Below are 17,679 nucleotides of genomic sequence, written 5' to 3' on the forward strand. Positions count from 1 at the left end.
AGGAAAGATAGCAAGTCAGAAGGACAGTGGTTCAGATTCAAACTCATACCGACTCTGGTAGCCTAGGCCAGCACTTCTCAAACCTCTCCTTGGGGACCCCCAGACGTGTCACAATTGAGTTGTAGCCCTGAACTAGCTCACGTGATTCCCCTAGTCAAGGGCATGTTGATTAGTTGAAAAGTTTAATCAGGTGTGCTAGCTCTAGAATAGATAAAATACCTGGAACATCTGGGGGTCCCTGAGGAGAGGTTTTTAGAATGTAATGTTATGACTATAACTACCCTTCCCTGAAGGAGGGAAACGAGGTACAACATACAATGGGGAGTCGCACTCTCGCGACATTGCTTGAAGGATATACAATTGCGCCTGACAAAGCCAATGAAATCCACACCTCGCTGGAAGACCCGCCTTCCACAGGTGATATGTGTGAGACTCGGATTCATTCCTTCAAACCGCTCTTCACTGAGCCCAGGAATGGGCGGTGTGGGGGCCAAACAGGTGTTTTATCTAATTTCCCTCCTTCAGGGAACAGTAGTTATAGTCATAGCGTTAGATTTCCTTTCAGTCAGTCAACATACTATGGGGAAATATAATCACGCCCCAAGCAGACCCCAACAGATACTAAATGAAACGGCCCATGGCAGACCACCCAGACGTGACCTCACCAGATGCGGCAGTCTGGGTATTGTGCACACGGCATGCTGCCTAGTGACTTTCACCTGTACCAGCTGTAGGCATGCTATGGGCTACACTGGGAGAAGTGACATCCAAGTGATAAAACTTCACAAAAGTGTGTGGTGATGCCAAACTGGCTGCAGCACAAATATCTCCTATAGTCAACCCTTTAAACAATGCCCAAAACTCTGCCAGACCCCTGGTGGAGTGGGCGCGTATACCACTAGGTAACCCTTGTCCCTTGCTCTTTTATGGCAGGAGATAGCCTCCACAATCCAGTGGGAGAGACGCTGCTTAGAGAGTGCCCTGCAGCTGAGCTGGATTAGCAAAACAGACAAAAAGCTGGTCACACAACCAGAAATCCCAGGTTGTTCAATGTACGTGCGTAAAGCTCGCACCAGACACAGGGCACGTAACCCATGTTGCTATTCAGAAGCAAACGGAGGAGGCGAAAAGGGAAAAACCTAAAAAGCTAAGGACTTGTAGGGCATAGCCAGGACTTTTGGGGCGAAGGCCGCATTTGGACACAACGTCACCTTAGAGTCTACCAGGGCGAACTGAGTACAGGAAGGGTGTACGGATAACGCGTGGAGGTCCCCAACACATTTAGCAAAGGCCTAAGCCATGAGTAGGGAGGTTTTGTAGGAGAGGATTTTCAGATCCACCGACTCCAGAGGCTCAAAGGGGGCCCACACAGTTCCTCCAAAACCAGTGCCAAGTCCCATGTGGGCGAAATAGGTTTAGAGACCGATCTGAGAAGACATACACCTTTCAGGAACCGCAACACCAGGGTGTGAGCCCCCGGTGAGGCTCCGTCAATTCCCACATGCTGAGATAGCGGCCTTGTACACTTTTAAAGTGGAGAATGCTTGAAAAGCTCCTGTAGGAACAAAACTATTTCCCTCACAGAGCACTGAAAAGGAACCAGCCTTTTATCTTGGCACCAGAGCTCAAACACTTGCTACTTATACACATACAGCTCTTTCGTGGAGGGAGCACTTGCTGACTGAATGGTAGCAATAACATTCAGACGTAAACCTCTAGCCATCAGATCGGCCCTCTCAGGGGCCAGGTCCATAGTAACCAAATCTCCGGCCTCGCGTGCCAAACCTGCCCGTGCACCTGGGATAACAGATCATTGTGCTACCAGGAGTTGCCACGGGTCCCCACCTAAAAGGCAAACAATCTCCACGAACCAAGGCTGCCTGAGCCACAGGAAGCCACAAGAATCAATGATAAACCTTCCCGCAGCACCCTCTCCAATGTGTGCTGAATCCAAACCACTGGCGGAAATGCATAAAGGAAGGTCTGAGGCCACTGGTGCGCCAGAGCGCCCGTTCCCAACAGGGCACTTGGGTCCCTCATCGAGAAAAATAGACGCCTGCTCGTTTTCTCATGATGCTTAAAGATCTACGTCGGCCCTGCCGAACATTTCCCATATTAGGGAGACCACCCAGGGGTGTAGCCTCCACTCCTGAGAGAGAGGGTCCCACCTGGATAAAATATCTGCACCTCTACTAGACACCTCATAGAGCTACAGGCAGGAATCAGCAATGAATCTTAGTAATGAGCCACCTATCGGGGAGGGGTGCCCCCTTGTGGACAGAGACCCAACTTATCACTCTCACCCTGGGGAGATTGATATTCCCCTTGAACCCCGTGAACACTGTGGAATGTGGGGTAACAGAGGGGACAGCATCAAACATGAACAAGTTTCCAATATACGTTGTGGTTCCATGAAACTATATAGCCTGCATGAAGCCCGGCCCCTAAGGGCACAGGGGGCTCTGGCAATGGCTTAGGTAGTACCCCGTTTAGCCAAAAGTGGGGGCACTGTTGTCACGGTAATGTTTTTGTGGAGGGGCACACTGGTCATTCAGATCCGTGCCAAGGCCCCTCGCTCGGGTGGTTACCCCAACCAAGTGCTAGGGGGGCTGCTTCCTCATCGGAGGTGCACGCAAACCCCTCTTCCTCCACTCCCTCCAACTCCAGGAATTGAAAATAGGAATGGGGTTGCCATAATGCCGGGGAAAAGCTAGTAAGTTTCACTCACCGGAAGTTAAGCATGATAGCCAACGTTAGCCAGGAGGCTTTTTATCCTAAGCCAGGCTAGCTAGCCAGGCTTTGATAGCAGCGTAGTCTGTTTAGAATCACCAAGCAACTTAACGGTATGTATACTGAACAAGAGAGCTACCCCAGGAACTTCACCGTGGGGTGACAGGAATAGCTAGTAATAGCTAGCTCCTCTCGGCGAATTAGCCAACCTGACTAGTACCACAGGAGGTTGGTGGCACCTTAATTGGGGAGGACGGGCTCGTGGTAATGGCTGGAGCGGCATAAGTAGAATAGTGTCAAATACATCAAACACATACTTTGATGCCATTCCATTTGCTCCGTTCCAAACATTATTATGAGCCATCCTCCCCTCAGCAGCCTCCACTGGCTAGCACGCTATGCAGCACTCATTTAGCTAGCCCGGTCTCGAAAGTCCACGTAGGACCGGAACACCGAGGTGTAGCTCAGTTGGTAGAGCATGGCGCTTGCAACGCCAGGGTTGTGGGTTCATTTCCCATGGGGGGCCAGTATGAAAAAATTTATGCACTAGCTCTGGATAAGAGCGTCTGCTAAATGACTAAAATGTAAATGTGGGACCGAACCCTTCCTCAACAAGTCTGGGAAGAGAGGTAAGCGGTGCTTGACCGAGGCAGACACAGGTGGCGGGGGGTACCCACCAAACCTGGCCACCCTCTTTCTTCGAGTACCCTCCCGTAACCGGTGACAGAGCGCACAGGTTGATAGTCTCGTTTTCCAATTGTTTGTTTTAGTAGCGTGAATCGTTCCTGTTCACACCAAGGTGAAGAATGGAATAATTGAAGGAATGAATCCGAGCCCCACGTTTATCACCTGTGGAAGGCAGGACTTCCAGCGAGGTGCGGATTTCATTGGCCTTCTCAGGCGTGATTGTATATCCTTCAACCGAAGTAGCGAGAGTGTGACTCCCCATAGTATGTTGTACCGAAGTTGACTGACTGAAGGGAACCACTAGCCTAGGCTATATATGTGTGCTGGGGTCCGCAGAACTAAGTGTTGCACCACCCAGGCCACTACGTCTCATAGTCCTCATCCAGGTGCAAATGGCTGAGGCTGTGGTCGGGTATCACGCAGACAGATTTGCTCTTCTGCTTACGGTTCTTCTTCTGCTGTCCTGGGTCCTGATCCCCGGCCAGAGAGAGGTAAGAGGCCATGCTGTTTCTGACACCGTAACTCACCATGGCATCCCTGTTCTGCTGTCCCTGGGCAGCCCCTGTGCTGATCAGATCTTTCCTGTTGATTGGTTCATAAATATAGAGACAGGGGTGATTAGAACATGTTTGAGCCAATCATCAGGATTCAGGATGCAGAGTCACATCTTCCCAGTTTTCCCACAAGCCAAGTTTTCCATTGGCCAAAAAGCAGGACTACAATTTGATTGCAGAGATAAGAAAACTACAACGAATGGGTCTGTACCTGTCTACTTTCTTCCAGTCAAAGTTGTTGTGTCGCATCACTACAGGGGGTGGCTGAGAGGTGATGTCGAGGGGGCTGAAAGTCCCAGACAGACACGGGCCAGTGAGAACACAACACAGTCCATCTGCAGAGTCTACAGATCAGAAAAGGACTGTGTTAGACACAGACATATACAAATGCACATACACTACCAGTCAAAAGTTTGGACACACCTACTCATTCAAAGGTTTTTCTTTATATTGACTTTTTTTTACATTGTAGAATAATAGTGAATACATCAAAACTATGAAATAACACATATGGAATCATGTAGTAACCAAAAAAGTGTTAAACAAATCAAAATATATTTTATATTTGAGATTCTTCAAATAGCCACCCTTTGCCTTGATGACAGCTTTGCACACTCTTGGCATTCTCTAAACCAGCTGTATGAGGTAGTCACCTGGAATGCATTTAAATTAACAGGTGTGCATTCTTAAAAGTTAATTTGTGGAATTTCTCTCCTTCTAAATGTGTTTGAGCCAATCAGTTGTGTTGTGACAATGTATAGGGAGGTATACAGAAGATAGCCCTATTTGGTAAAAGACCAAGTCCATATTATGTCAAGAACAGCTCAAATAAACAAAGAGAAATGACAGTCCATCATTACTTTAAGACATGAAGGTCAGTCAATCGGAACATTTCAAGAACTTTGAACGTTTTTTCAAGTGCAGTACCAAAAACCATCAAGCGCTATGATGAAACTGGCTCTCATGAGGACCGCCACAGGAATGGAAGACCCAGTTACCTCTGCTGCAGAGGATAAATTCATTGGAGTTATCAGAAATTGCAGCCCAAATAAATGCTTCACAGAGTTCAAGTCACAGACACATCTCAACATCAACTGTTCAGAGGAGACTGTGTGAATCAATGGGACCCATCTCGTCCAAAAAGTTGACTCAAGTTTGCCAAAAAGCACCTGGATGATCATCAAGACTCTTGGAAGAACGTTCTATGGACAGATGATTCAAAAGTATAACTTTTTGGACAACATGGTTCCAGTAATGCCTGGCAAAAACCAAACTCTGCATTCCACAGTAAGAACATCATACCAAAGGTCAAGCATGGTGGTGGTGGTGTGATGGTTTGGGGATGCTTTGCTGCCTCAGGACCTGGACCTCTTGCCTTAATAGAAGGAACCATTAATTCTGCTCTGTATCAGAGAATTCTACAGGAGAATGTCAGACCAGCCGTCTGTGAGCTGAAGCTGAAGCGCAGCTGGGTCATGCAGCAAGACAATGATCCAAAACACACAATCTACATGAAAATTGCTAAAACCAACAAATTTGAAGTTTTGGAATGGCCTAGTCAAAGTCCAGACCTAATCCCAATTGAGATGTTGTGGTAGGACTTGAAACGAGCAGTTCATGCTTGAAAACCCACACGTCACTGAGTTAAAGCACTTCTGCATGGAAGAGTGGGCCAAAATTCCTCCACAGCGACGTGAGAGACTGATCAACAACTACAGGAAGCATTTGGTTGGAGTCATTGCAGCTAAAGGTGGCACAACCAGTTATTGAGTGTAAGGGGGCAATTACTTTTTCACACAGGGGAATTGGGTGTTGCATAACTTTGTTTATGAAATAAATGAAATAAATATGTAATTGTTGTGTTATTTGTCCACTTATGTTCCCTTTATCTAATATTAGGTTTTGGTTGAAGATCTGATAACATTCAGTATCATAAATATGCAAAAGTAGAGAAAATTAGAAAGGGGGCAAATACTTTTTCATAGCACTGTATATGTAAAAGACACCCAACAAAGTTTAAATTAAGCCTCTAAAATCGATAGATCAATATATCCCCAAGCAACTGGGAGAGAGCGAGTTAGTTAGGAACAACAGCAAACCAATCATTATTTTTATTGATTATTTTCCCCTAACTCTACCACTCCTCCACTAATTGGAGTAAACTAATGGACAACAACACTTAGGCTTCTACTTCCAGTTTATACATACTATATACATTTTACGGACACAGAATATTGTACATTAGTTTATTTTTAGTCCCATCCTTCAGCTACCCTCAACCCCTCCCATCTATCTCTGAAGACCATTTCTATTTGCCATATATTTTTCAACTGTGCTGTGATGTTTCACAAATGTTCTGAACCTATATACATTTTACGGACACAGTATATTTTACATTAGTTATCTTGTTTTTGTTATTTTTAGTTCCACCCTTCAACTCCGCTCCACCCCTCCTATCTATCTCCGAACTAATCAGTTGGTAAAGTGGCGCAGCGACACAAATCCAACAAGCCATGGCTTCCCCCAGAGCAAAAGACAAGGAGCAACTTGGAGATGCAAACGAGAGTAATGAATAGCTAAAGGATATCCAGGAAAATATAGCTAAAATGCTGTCAATGCACACCGGAACAAACAAACTGCTACAATCTGTTGTTAAGAAAGTAGATTTGTTGAAAAGAAAGTAGAGTCTATCGTCAGACATGCACATATGAGGCATGCGCAAGAACAAACAAGACAACAAAATTAGCCTTCTGGAAACAAAGTAACAAACTTTAGAAGATGAATTGGACCAGCAAGAAAACAGAATGAGACTAAACAACATGAGAATATTGTCCTTAGCGGAAGACAAGGAAAAAGGAGACCTTTCCAGCTACGTGGTCAAATTGATATCAGAGGAACTTGACTTGGGTGTATCACCAGAGGATCTGGAATGATGCCATAGGGTCGGCGTGAAACAGAAGACTGCTAAATACCCTTGCATGGTTATCTTCTGATAGCTGTGGAACTATCAGACCAAAGTCAACATTTTGAAGGTACAGGGTGCAAAGGAGATCAGAATCCAAGGCCAGTCCATTAGATTCGTCTAGGACCTGTCTACTAGGCTGTTTAAAAAATGCAACAAATACATTCAGATCATACAGTCACTGGAGGAAAAGGAATCAAATCTCAAGTTGGCTTCCCGGCAGTGCTGTGGCTATGGAAGGGAACACAAAGGATGGAATTCACAAGCGTCGATGAAGCCCTGAACAAGCTCCAAGAAACCTTTACAGTTGAAGAAGGAGAGACCCCTGCCCTGAGGAGAGGACGAAGCGGGAAAAAGTGATAAGCACACTAGGCTACATACAGTGATGTCTAAGACCAGCTTATCGTAAATTGAGACAATTTTTTTTCCCCAATACAATCTCTACTTTCCCCAAGTAACTGTTCTTCTCTATGAAGTAACGACAGAAGTAGCCGATGCCAATGGACTACATGGACACTGAAAATAAAATACAAAAGAGGAAATATAGCATGTATGTCAAAAACTGTTCTATGGATGTGTGTGTGGGCGTGTGGGTGTGAGTGTAGGTGTGTGGGTGTATGTGTGTGTGTGTTTGTCTGTGCATATGAACGGGAGTGTGAAGGAGGTTGAATATGAATATGTGTAGGAGGGCTAGAGAGAATGGGTGTGTGGAGGCATAGGGTATATGTTGCATGTGAATGAAGGAGAATAGATGGATGGATGGATGGATGGATGGATGGGTGTTAATGTGTTTGAGAAGAAGGGAGGTTGGGACAAACTTGGCTTTGGTGGGAAAGGGTGGTTAAAGATGGGAGATTGTGACAAGCTTGACATGGGTGGGCAAGGATGGGAGGGTTGGACAAGCTTGGCTTGGCTGGGGGGTGTAAATGGGAGAGGAAAACTGGGAGGGGCTGGTGGAGAGGGACAAGCTTGGCTTGGGAAAGTGGGAAGGAAGGATTTATTTATACTGCAATGTAATTGTATTTCTTTTTGAGACTTGCAAACCTGCTGTAAAATGAATAAGAGTTATGGCCAAATTAGGAGAGGAAATCAAACCATTATTATTCCTTGTTTCCCTTTATAGTTCAGATCCTATGGTGGTTATTGGCGAGAGTGGAGATGGTCTCTATCCGAGGGATCGGGATGGGGGAGCTGGGAGGGCAGCAGACACTTCCTTGAAGTATGTGTGGTGCTTCCACTCATCTCACTTCGGTCTTTCGGTGGACCCACTATCCCCAAGTAGAGCCCCACCAGCGACTATACTTTAATTTAATTTACAAGGCATTACAAACTGACCACATTATCTAACCCTCTACAGTCTAAGCCCTGTCTAAACTGGGGGAGGGGGGCTATATGGAATTGTTTTAAGAAGGTCATACCAAGGATCATTTAGCAATTTAGAATTGTAAGACCCCTTGAAGTATAAAAATATATACACTACCGGTAAAAAGTTTTAGAACACCTACTCATTCAAGGGTTTTTCTTTATTTCTTACTATTTTCTACATTGTAGAATAATAGTGAAGACATCAAAACTATGAAATAACACATATGGAATCATGTAGTAACCAAAAAAGTGTTCTTCAAAGTAGCCACCCTTTGCCTTGATGACAGCTTTGCACACTGTTGGCATTCGCTCAACCAGCTTCACCTGGAATGCTTTTCCAACAGTCTTGAAGGAGTTCCCACATATGCTGAGCACTTATTGGCTGCGTTTCCTTCACTCTGTGGTCCAACTCATCCCAAACCATCTCAATTGGGTTGACGTCAGGTGATTGTGGAGGCCAGGTCATCTGATGCAGCACTCCATCACTCTCCTTCTTGGTCAAATAGCCCTTACACAGCCTGGAGGTGTGTTGGGTCATTGTCCTGTTGAAAAACAAATGATAGTCCCACTAAGCACAAATCAGATGGGATGGCGTATCGCTGCAGAATGCTGTGGTAGCCATGCTGGTTAAGTGTGCCTTGAATTCTAAATAAATCACAGACAGTGTCACCAGCAAAGCACCCCCACACCATCACACCTCCTCTTCCATACTTCACGGTGGGAACCACACATGCAGAGATAATCCTTCACCTACTCTGCGTCCCACAAAGACATGGGGATTGGAACCAGAAATCTCAAATTTGGACTCATCAGACCAAAGGACAGATTTCCACCGGTCTAATGTCCAATCCTCGTGTTTCTTGGCCCAAGCAGGTCTCTTCTTATTATTGGTGTCCTTTGGAAGTGGTTTCTTTGCATCAATTCGACCATGAAGGCCTGATTCACACAGTCTCCTCTGAACAGTTGATGTTGAGATGTATCTGTTACTTGAACTCTGTGAAGCATTTATTTGGGATGCAATCTGAGGTGCAGTTAAGTCTAATTAACTTATCCTCTGCAGCAGAGGTAACTCTGGGTCTTATAATATAGTCTTCCTTCCCTGTGGTGGTATCTCATGCGAGCCAGTTTCATCATGACGCTTGATGGTTTTTGCGACTGCACATTAAGAAACTTTCAAAGTTCTTGAAATGTTCCATATTGACTGACCTTCATGTCTTAAAGTAATGATGGACTGTCTTTTCTCTTTGCTTATTTGAGCTGTTCTTGCCATAATATTGTCACGCTTGGTGTAGGTGGGTGATGTGGTGGAATCAGACGCAGGACACCGGAGGATAGTCCACAAGACTTTAGTATATATCCAACACGGAAAATACTAATACAATATCCAAAGGCGCAAACAAATACGCACAAAGGCAAAACGAAACCTAGAGCGCACCAGACAAGTGCGTAAACTCTCCAAAACAGTGGAGGGAAGCTCAACCGAGCGAACATGTAGAAACCCTACACATGACTGACAAAATACAATAACACACAACACTAGACAAACACAACGAGAAACTTATAGGACACTAATTACGCCAAATGAGAAACAGGTGTGAAAACAAACAGACAAAAGCAAACGAACATGAAACATACAACGGTGGCAGCTAGAATTCCGGAGACGACGAACGCCGAAGCCTGCCCGAACAAGGGAGAGAGGCAGCCTCGGCCGAAACCGTGACAGTACCCCCCCCTTGACGCGCGGCTCCAGACGTGCGCCGACTCCGGCCTCGGGGACGACCCGGAGGACGTGGAGCAGGGCGCGTCGGATGCCCCCGATGGAATTCCGTCAGGAGCGACGGGTCCAAAATGTCTCTCCTCGGCACCCAGCACCGCTCCTCCGGACCGTACCCCTCCCACTCCACTAGATACTGGAGACCCCCCATCCGACGTCTCGAATCCAAGATGGACCTCACGGAGTACGCCGGTGCCCCCTCGATGTCCAGTGGGGGCGGAGGAGTCTCCCCTATCTCATTTTCTTGGAGTGGGCCCGCTACCACCGGCCTGTGAAGGGACACATGGAACGAGGGGTTAATACACTTATACTCCACAGGTAGCTGTAATCTATAACATACCTCGTTCAACCTTCTCAGGACTTTAAATGGCCCTACAAACCGCCGACCCAGTTTCCGACAGGGCAGGCGGAGGGGCAGGTTTCTGGTAGAGAGCCAGACTCGATCACCAGGTGCGTACACCGGTCCCTCACTGCGGTGGAGATCAGCGCTCGCCTTCTGACGTCGGAGGGCCCGCTGCACAAGCCTACCAGACGAGCTAAACCACTTCTATGCTCGCTTCGAGGCAAGCAACACTGAAGCATGCATGAGAGCACCAGCTGTTCCGGACGACTATGTGATCACGCTCTCCGTAGCCGATGTGAGTAAGACTTTTAAGCAGGTCAACATTCACAAGGCCGCAGGGCCAGACGGATTACCAGGACGTGTACTCCGAGCATGTGCTGACCAACTGGCAAGTGTCTTCACTGACATTTTCAACATGTCCCTGACTGAGTCTGTAATACCAACATGTTTCAAGCAGACCACCATAGTCCCCGTGCCCAAGAACTCTAAGATAACCTGCCTAAATGACTACCGACCCGTGGCACTGACGTCTGTAGCCATGAAGTGCTTTGAAAGACTGGTCATGGCTCACATCAACAGCATAATCCCAGAAACCCTAGACCCACTCCAATTTGCATACCGCCCCAACAGATCCACAGATGATGCAATCTCTATCGCACTCCACACTGCCCTTTCCCACCTGGACAAGAGGAACACCTACGTGAGAATGCTATTCATTGACTACAGCTCAGCATTCAACACCATAGTGCCCTCAAAGCTCATCACTAAGCTAAGGATCCTGGGACTAAACACCTCCCTCTGCAACTGGATCCTGGACTTCCTGACGGGCCGCCCCCAGGTGGTAAGGGTAGGTAACAACACATCTGCCACACTGATCCTCAACACGGGGGCCCCTCAGGGGTGCGTGCTCAGTCCCCTCCTGTACTCTCTGTTCACCCATGACTGCATGGCCAGGCACGACTCCAACACCATCATTAAGTTTGCCGACGACACAACAGTGGTAGGCCTGATCACCGACAACGATGAGACAGCCTATAGGGAGGAGGTCAGAGATCTGGCCGTGTGGTGCCAGGACAACAACCTCTCCCTCAACGTGACCAAGACAAAGGAGATGATTGTGGACTACAGGAAAAAAAAGAGGACTGAGCACGCCCCCACTCTCATCGACGGGGCTGTAGTGGAACAGGTTGAGAGCTTCAAGTTCCTTGGTGTCCACATCACCAACGAACTATCATGGTCCAAACACACCAAGACAGTCGTGAAGAGGGCACGACAAAGCCTATTCCCCCTCAGGAGACTAAAAAGATTTGGCATGGGTCCTCAGATCCTCAAAAAATTCTACAGCTGCACCATCGAGAGCATCCTGACTGGTTGCATCACCGCCTGGTATGGCAACTGCTTGGCCTCTGACCGCAAGGCACTACAGAGGGTAGTGCGTACGGCCCAGTACATCACAGGGGCAAAGCTCCCTGCCATCCAGGACCTCTATACCAGGCGGTGTCAGAGGAAGGCCCTCAAAATTGTCAAAGACTCCAGCCACCCTAGTCATAGACTGTTCTCTCTGCTACCGCACGGCAAGCGGTACCGGAGTGCCAAGTCTAGGTCCAAAAGACTTCTCAACAGCTTCTACCCCCAAGCCATAAGACTCCTGAACAGCTAATCATGGCTACCCGGACTATTTGCACTGCCCCCCCACCCCATACTTTTTACGCTGCTGCTACTCTGTTAAGTATTTATGCATAGTCACTTTAACTCTACCCACATGTACATATTACCTCAACCACCTCAACTAGCCGGTGCCCCCGCACATTGACTATGCAACGGTACCCCCCTGTATATATAGCCTCCCTACTGTCACTTTATTCTATTGTATATATAGCCTCCCTACTGTCACTTTATTTTTACTTCTGCTCTTTTTTTCTCAACACTTTTTTGTTGTTGTTTTATTCTTACTTTTTTGTTTAAAATAAATGCACTGTTGGTTAAGGGCTGTAAGTAAGCATTTCACTGTAATGTCTGCACCTGTTGTATTCGGCGCATGTGACCAATAAAATTTTATTTGATTTGATTTGCAGGTGGACGTGTGCAGCGTTCCAAGTCTCCTCCGAGCGCCGCGCCCACTCATCCACCGCAGGAGCCTCGATCTGGCTCTGCTGCCAGGGTGCCAGAACCGGCTGGTAACCTAACACACATTGAAATGGAGTTAGGTTAGTGGAGGAATGGCGTAGGGAATTCTGGGCCATCTCGGCCCAGGGAACGTACCTTGACCACTCCTCCGGCCGGTCCTGGCAGTATGTTCTGAGAAACCTACCCACATCCTGGTTTACGCGTTCCACCTGCCCATTACTCTCCGGGTGGTAACCCGAGGTGAGGCTCACCGAGACCCCCAACCGCTCCATAAACGCTCTCCAGACTCTGGAGGTGAATTGGGGACCTCGATCAGCCACAATGTCCTCGGGCACCCCGTAGTGCCGGAACACATGGGTGAATAGTGCTTCGGCAGTTTGTAGGGCAGTAGGAAGACCCGGCATGGGGAGCAAACGACAGGCCTTAGAGAACTGGTCCACAACGACCAGGATGGTAGTATTCCCTTGGGAGAGGGGAAGGTCTGTTATAAAATCCACAGAGAGGTGGGACCATGGTCGTTGTGGAACGGGCAGGGGTAGCAACTTACCCCTAGGCAGATGTCTAGGCGCCTTACACTGGGCGCACACCGAGCAGGAGGAAACATAAACCCTCACATCCCTTGCCAACGTGGGCCACCAGTACTTGGCACTAAGACAGTGCACTGTCCGGCCGATACCCGGATGTCCAGAGGAGGGTGACGTGTGAGCCCAATAGATCAATCGATCCCGAACCTCGAGCGGAACGTACTTCCGACACTCCGGGCACTGTGGTGGACTAGGGTCGGTGCGTAACGCCCGCTCGAGTTCAGCATCGACCTCCCACACTACCGGTGCCACCAGACACGACTCCGGCAGTATGGGAGTGGGCTCCACGGACCTCTCCTCCGTGTCATACCGCCGAGACAGCGCATCTGCCTTACCATTCTGTGACCCAGGGATGTACGTGATCTTAAAAGTAAACCTGGTCAAGAACATACTCCATCTTGCCTGGCGAGGGTTCAGCCTCCTCGCCGCCCGGATGTACTCCAGGTTACGGTGGTCCGTCAAAATGAGGAAAGGGTGTTGAGCCCCCTCAAGCCAGTGCCTCCACACCTTTAGAGCCTGTACCACGGCTAACAGCTCCCTGTCCCCTACGTCATAGTTCCGCTCCGCCGGACTGAGCTTCTTAGAATAAAAAGCACAGGGGCGGAGTTTAGGTGGCGCGCCAGACCGTTGTGAAAGCACGGCTCCTAAACCGGCCTCTGACGCGTCCACCTCTACCTGGAACGGCAAAGAGGGATCCGGATGCGCCAGCACCGGGGCCGAGGTAAACAGGTCCTTCAGCCTCCCAAACGCCCTGTCCGCCTCGGCCGACCACTGCAGACGCACCGGACCCCCCTTCAAAAGAGACGTGATGGGAGCTGCCACCTGTCCAAAACCCCGGATAAACCTCCGGTAGTAATTCGCAAACCCCAAAAACTGCTGCACCTCCTTCACAGTGGTTGGTGTTTGCCAATTACGCACGGCCGACACCCGGTCTACCTCCATCTTCACCCCTGACGCAGACAACTGATACCCCAAAAAGGAGACCGACTCCTGGAAAAACAGACACTTCTCTGCCTTCACATACAGGTCGTGCTCCACCAGCCTCCGCAACACTCTACGCACCAGGGCCACATGCTCGACACGGGTAGGCGAGTACACGAGAATGTCATCAATGTACACAACCACCCCCTGCCCCTGCATGTCCCTGAAGATCTCATCCACGAATGATTGGAAAACTGACGGAGCGTTCATCAACCCGTATGGCATGACCAGATACTCGTAATGGCCCGAGGTGGTACTAAAGGCTGTCTTCCATTCATCGCCCTCCCTGATGCGCACCAAGTTGTACGCGCTCCTGAGATCTAATTTAGTGAAGAAACGCGCCCCATGCAACGACTCAGTCATGGTCGCAATCAGCGGGAGTGGATAACTGTACTTCACCGTAATCTGATTGAGACCACGGTAATCGATGCACGGGCGCAAACCACCATCCTTTTTCTTCACAAAAAAGAAACTCGAGGACGCAGGGGAAGTGGAAGGCCGTATGTATCCTTGTCTCAGAGATTCGTCTATGTAAGTCTCCATAGCTTTCTTCTCCTCCTGAGACAGAGGATACACATGGCTCCGTGGGAGCGCAGCTCCTGCCTGGAGGTCTATCGCACAATCTCCCTGCCTATGGGGCGGCAACCGCGTCGCCCTCGCCTTACTAAACGCAATAGCCAAATCCCCATACTCAGGGGGAACGTGCAATGCGGGCACCTGGTTTGGACTCTCCACCGAGGTAGCCCCTACGGAAACGCCCAAACATCTACCCACACACTGAGCAGACCACTCCATCAGAGCCCTCTCCTGCCACGAAATAGATGGGTTATGGGTACTCAACCAGGGCATGCCCAGCACCACCGGATACGCAGGAGAGTCAATCAGGAACAGCTGAATCATCTCCTGATGATCCCCCTGCGCACACATCCTAAGTGGCGCCGTGACCTCCCTGATTAAGCCCGTACCCAACGGACGGCTATCTAGGGCATGAACGGGGAAAGGAACATCAACAGGAATAAGGGGAATCCCTAACGCTAAACAAAACTTTTTATCAATAAAATTCCCAGCCGCGCCTGAATCTACCAGCGCCTTATGCTGGGAATGAGGTGCTACCTGTGGAAAACGCACAGGCATACAAAAATGGGCAACAGTGAGCTCTGGGTGAGTGGGGCGCCTACTCACCTGGAGGGAATCCCCAGTGCGGGACCTGTCGTCATCCCCCCTAGGAGGCCATCCCCAGCACCTAGCCGCGGTGTGTCCTCCCCGACCACAGTTGGTGCAGTGGATGGACCCCCTAGCCAACCGACTCCTCCTCTCTCTAGCGCCAGCGCCCCCGAGCTCCATAGGACACGGCTCGGAGGCGCTGGAGGGTGAAATGGACGGACCCTCCTCAGGACGTCCGCGGGTAGCCAGTAGGTTATCCAGCCTGATGGACATGTCGACCAGCTGGTCGAAAGAGAGGCTGGTGTCCCTACAAGCCAGCTCCCGACGGACGTCCTCTCGTAGGCTACATCTATATAGATCGACGAGGGCCCGCTCATTCCACCCTGCATCTGCTGCTAGAGTACGGAATTCGAGAGCGAATTCTTGGGCACTCCTCCTCCCCTGCCGGAGGAAGACCAGACGCTCCCCCGCCGCTCTCCCCTCCGGGGGATGGTCAAACACCGCCCTGAAGCGGCGGGAGAACTCGTTGTATGTGATAGTCTCGGCGTCGATCTTCCTCCACTCCGCGTTGGCCCATTCCAACGCCTTCCCGGACAGGCAGGAGATCAGGGCGGACACGCTCTCATGCCCCGAGGGTGCCGGGTGTACGGTGGCCAGGTACAGCTCCACCTGGAGGAGGAATCCCTGACACCCAGCCGCGGTTCCGTCGTAGGCCCTCGGGAGAGAGAGTCGGATTCCTCGGGGTTCTGGCGCTGGAATGGGCGGACTGGCCGATGGTGCTGGCAGGGAGGGAGGTGGTGGAGGCGTTCCCCAGCCTCGGAGGGTGGTGATCACCTCCTGCAGGGCGGTCCCCATCTGCAGTATCTGGTCCTGTTGTTCCCGAACCTGGGCCTCCAGCCTCGTCGGGGCTGCTTCGGCTCCTGCTGATTCCATGTTGGGTGTGTTATTCTGTCACGCTTGGTGTAGGTGGGTGATGTGGTGGAATCAGACGCAGGACACCGGAGGATAGTCCACAAGACTTTAGTATATATCCAACACGGAAAATACTAATACAATATCCAAAGGCGCAAACAAATACGCACAAAGGCAAAACGAAACCTAGAGCGCACCAGACAAGTGCGTAAACTCTCCAAAACAGTGGAGGGAAGCTCAACCGAGCGATCATGTAGAAACCCTACACATGACTGACAAAATACAATAACACACAACACTAGACAAACACAACGAGAAACTTATAGGACACTAATTACGCCAAATGAGAAACAGGTGTGAAAACAAACAGACAAAAGCAAACGAACATGAAACATACAACGGTGGCAGCTAGAATTCCGGAGACGACGAACGCCGAAGCCTGCCCGAACAAGGGAGAGAGGCAGCCTCGGCCGAAACCGTGACAAATATGGACTTGGTCTTTTACCAAATAGGGCTATCTTATGTATACCAATCCTACCTTGTCACAACACAACGAGGAAGAGCTTGGATTTGTTGTTTTGAAAAGTTTGTTGTTTTGAAAGTGTATTGGGAAGTTATTTGTAGCTAGCTAACTTTTTAGTTTGGATCCCGCGACACAGTTGGCATCAGTTGCTGGGATTGCTAGTCTCTGTCCAGTGATCCTGCCGACCAAGGACGAGTCTGAGGAGCTATTTGGCGTTGCAGCTAGCCTAGCTGCTAGCTAGCAGCATATCAAGCTAGCTGGGTTTTCTTGAGGGCTTGAATGCAGCCTGTGACGTGGTTAGCCATTGTGGCTGGGACCGCGGATTGTCCCGGGTTTGTGGCTGTCTAGATCCCTGCTGTTTGTTGTTTTCAATCTTCCCTGTGACCTGCCCTGTCTGGAACTGTGAGGAGTAACAGCGTAACCTACATTGCTAGCTACCATGACAAAGACCAAAGCCGGCGGGAGTACTATTGTCGAGTACAGTGGTGTCTCTCTATCACACGTGAAGGATCTTTTAAACAAACAAAAAGAGTTCTACAAGCAGTTGTTACAACAACAATAAAATAGCTTCAAGTGCTTTGTCCAAATACTGGTGGATTCGACTAATAAAAGAATGTACGACCTGACCAGAGAGGTCCAGGACATAAAGAACAGTTTGCAGTTCTTCCAGGGTCAGATCGATGAGTTGAAACAGGAGAACGGCAAGATTACAGTAATCTGTAAGTAATTGAGAGAGGACATCAGTTCTGTCTGTGAATCATTGATAACAATGACAGATAAATAAGACTATCTCGAGGGACAATCAAGGCGTAACAACATGGTTGTGGACGGAATTGCAGAATCTCCACGAGACCTGGACAGAGTCTGAGGACAAAGTGAGGGAAATTATCTCTGAGAAATTGAAGATGGACCATTCATTCTTTAAACTGGTATTGGGGGACCTTCAGATGAGTCTTGTGAGGCCTGTGGCATC

General features: G+C 49.0%; 1 protein-coding gene across 1 annotated transcript in view; it reads right to left on the bottom strand.

The window, feature by feature from the left end:
* Nucleotides 1-3,652: 3,652 nt before the first annotated feature.
* Nucleotides 3,653-17,679, bottom strand: part of LOC311132814 (src-like-adapter) — a 44,009-nt gene continuing 29,982 nt past the window's right edge. The window contains exons 7-8 of the mRNA XM_084166157.1: nucleotides 4,183-4,315; nucleotides 3,653-3,999 (exon numbers count right to left, since the gene is read on the bottom strand). Of these exons, the coding sequence (XP_084022283.1) occupies nucleotides 3,780-3,999; nucleotides 4,183-4,315 (353 nt within the window). The 3' untranslated portion in view covers nucleotides 3,653-3,779. The remainder of the gene's footprint in view (nucleotides 4,000-4,182; nucleotides 4,316-17,679) is intronic.

Source organism: Coregonus lavaretus (assembly GCF_964263955.1).
Source record: "Coregonus lavaretus genome assembly, chromosome: 7".
Lineage (NCBI taxonomy): Eukaryota > Metazoa > Chordata > Actinopteri > Salmoniformes > Salmonidae > Coregonus > Coregonus lavaretus.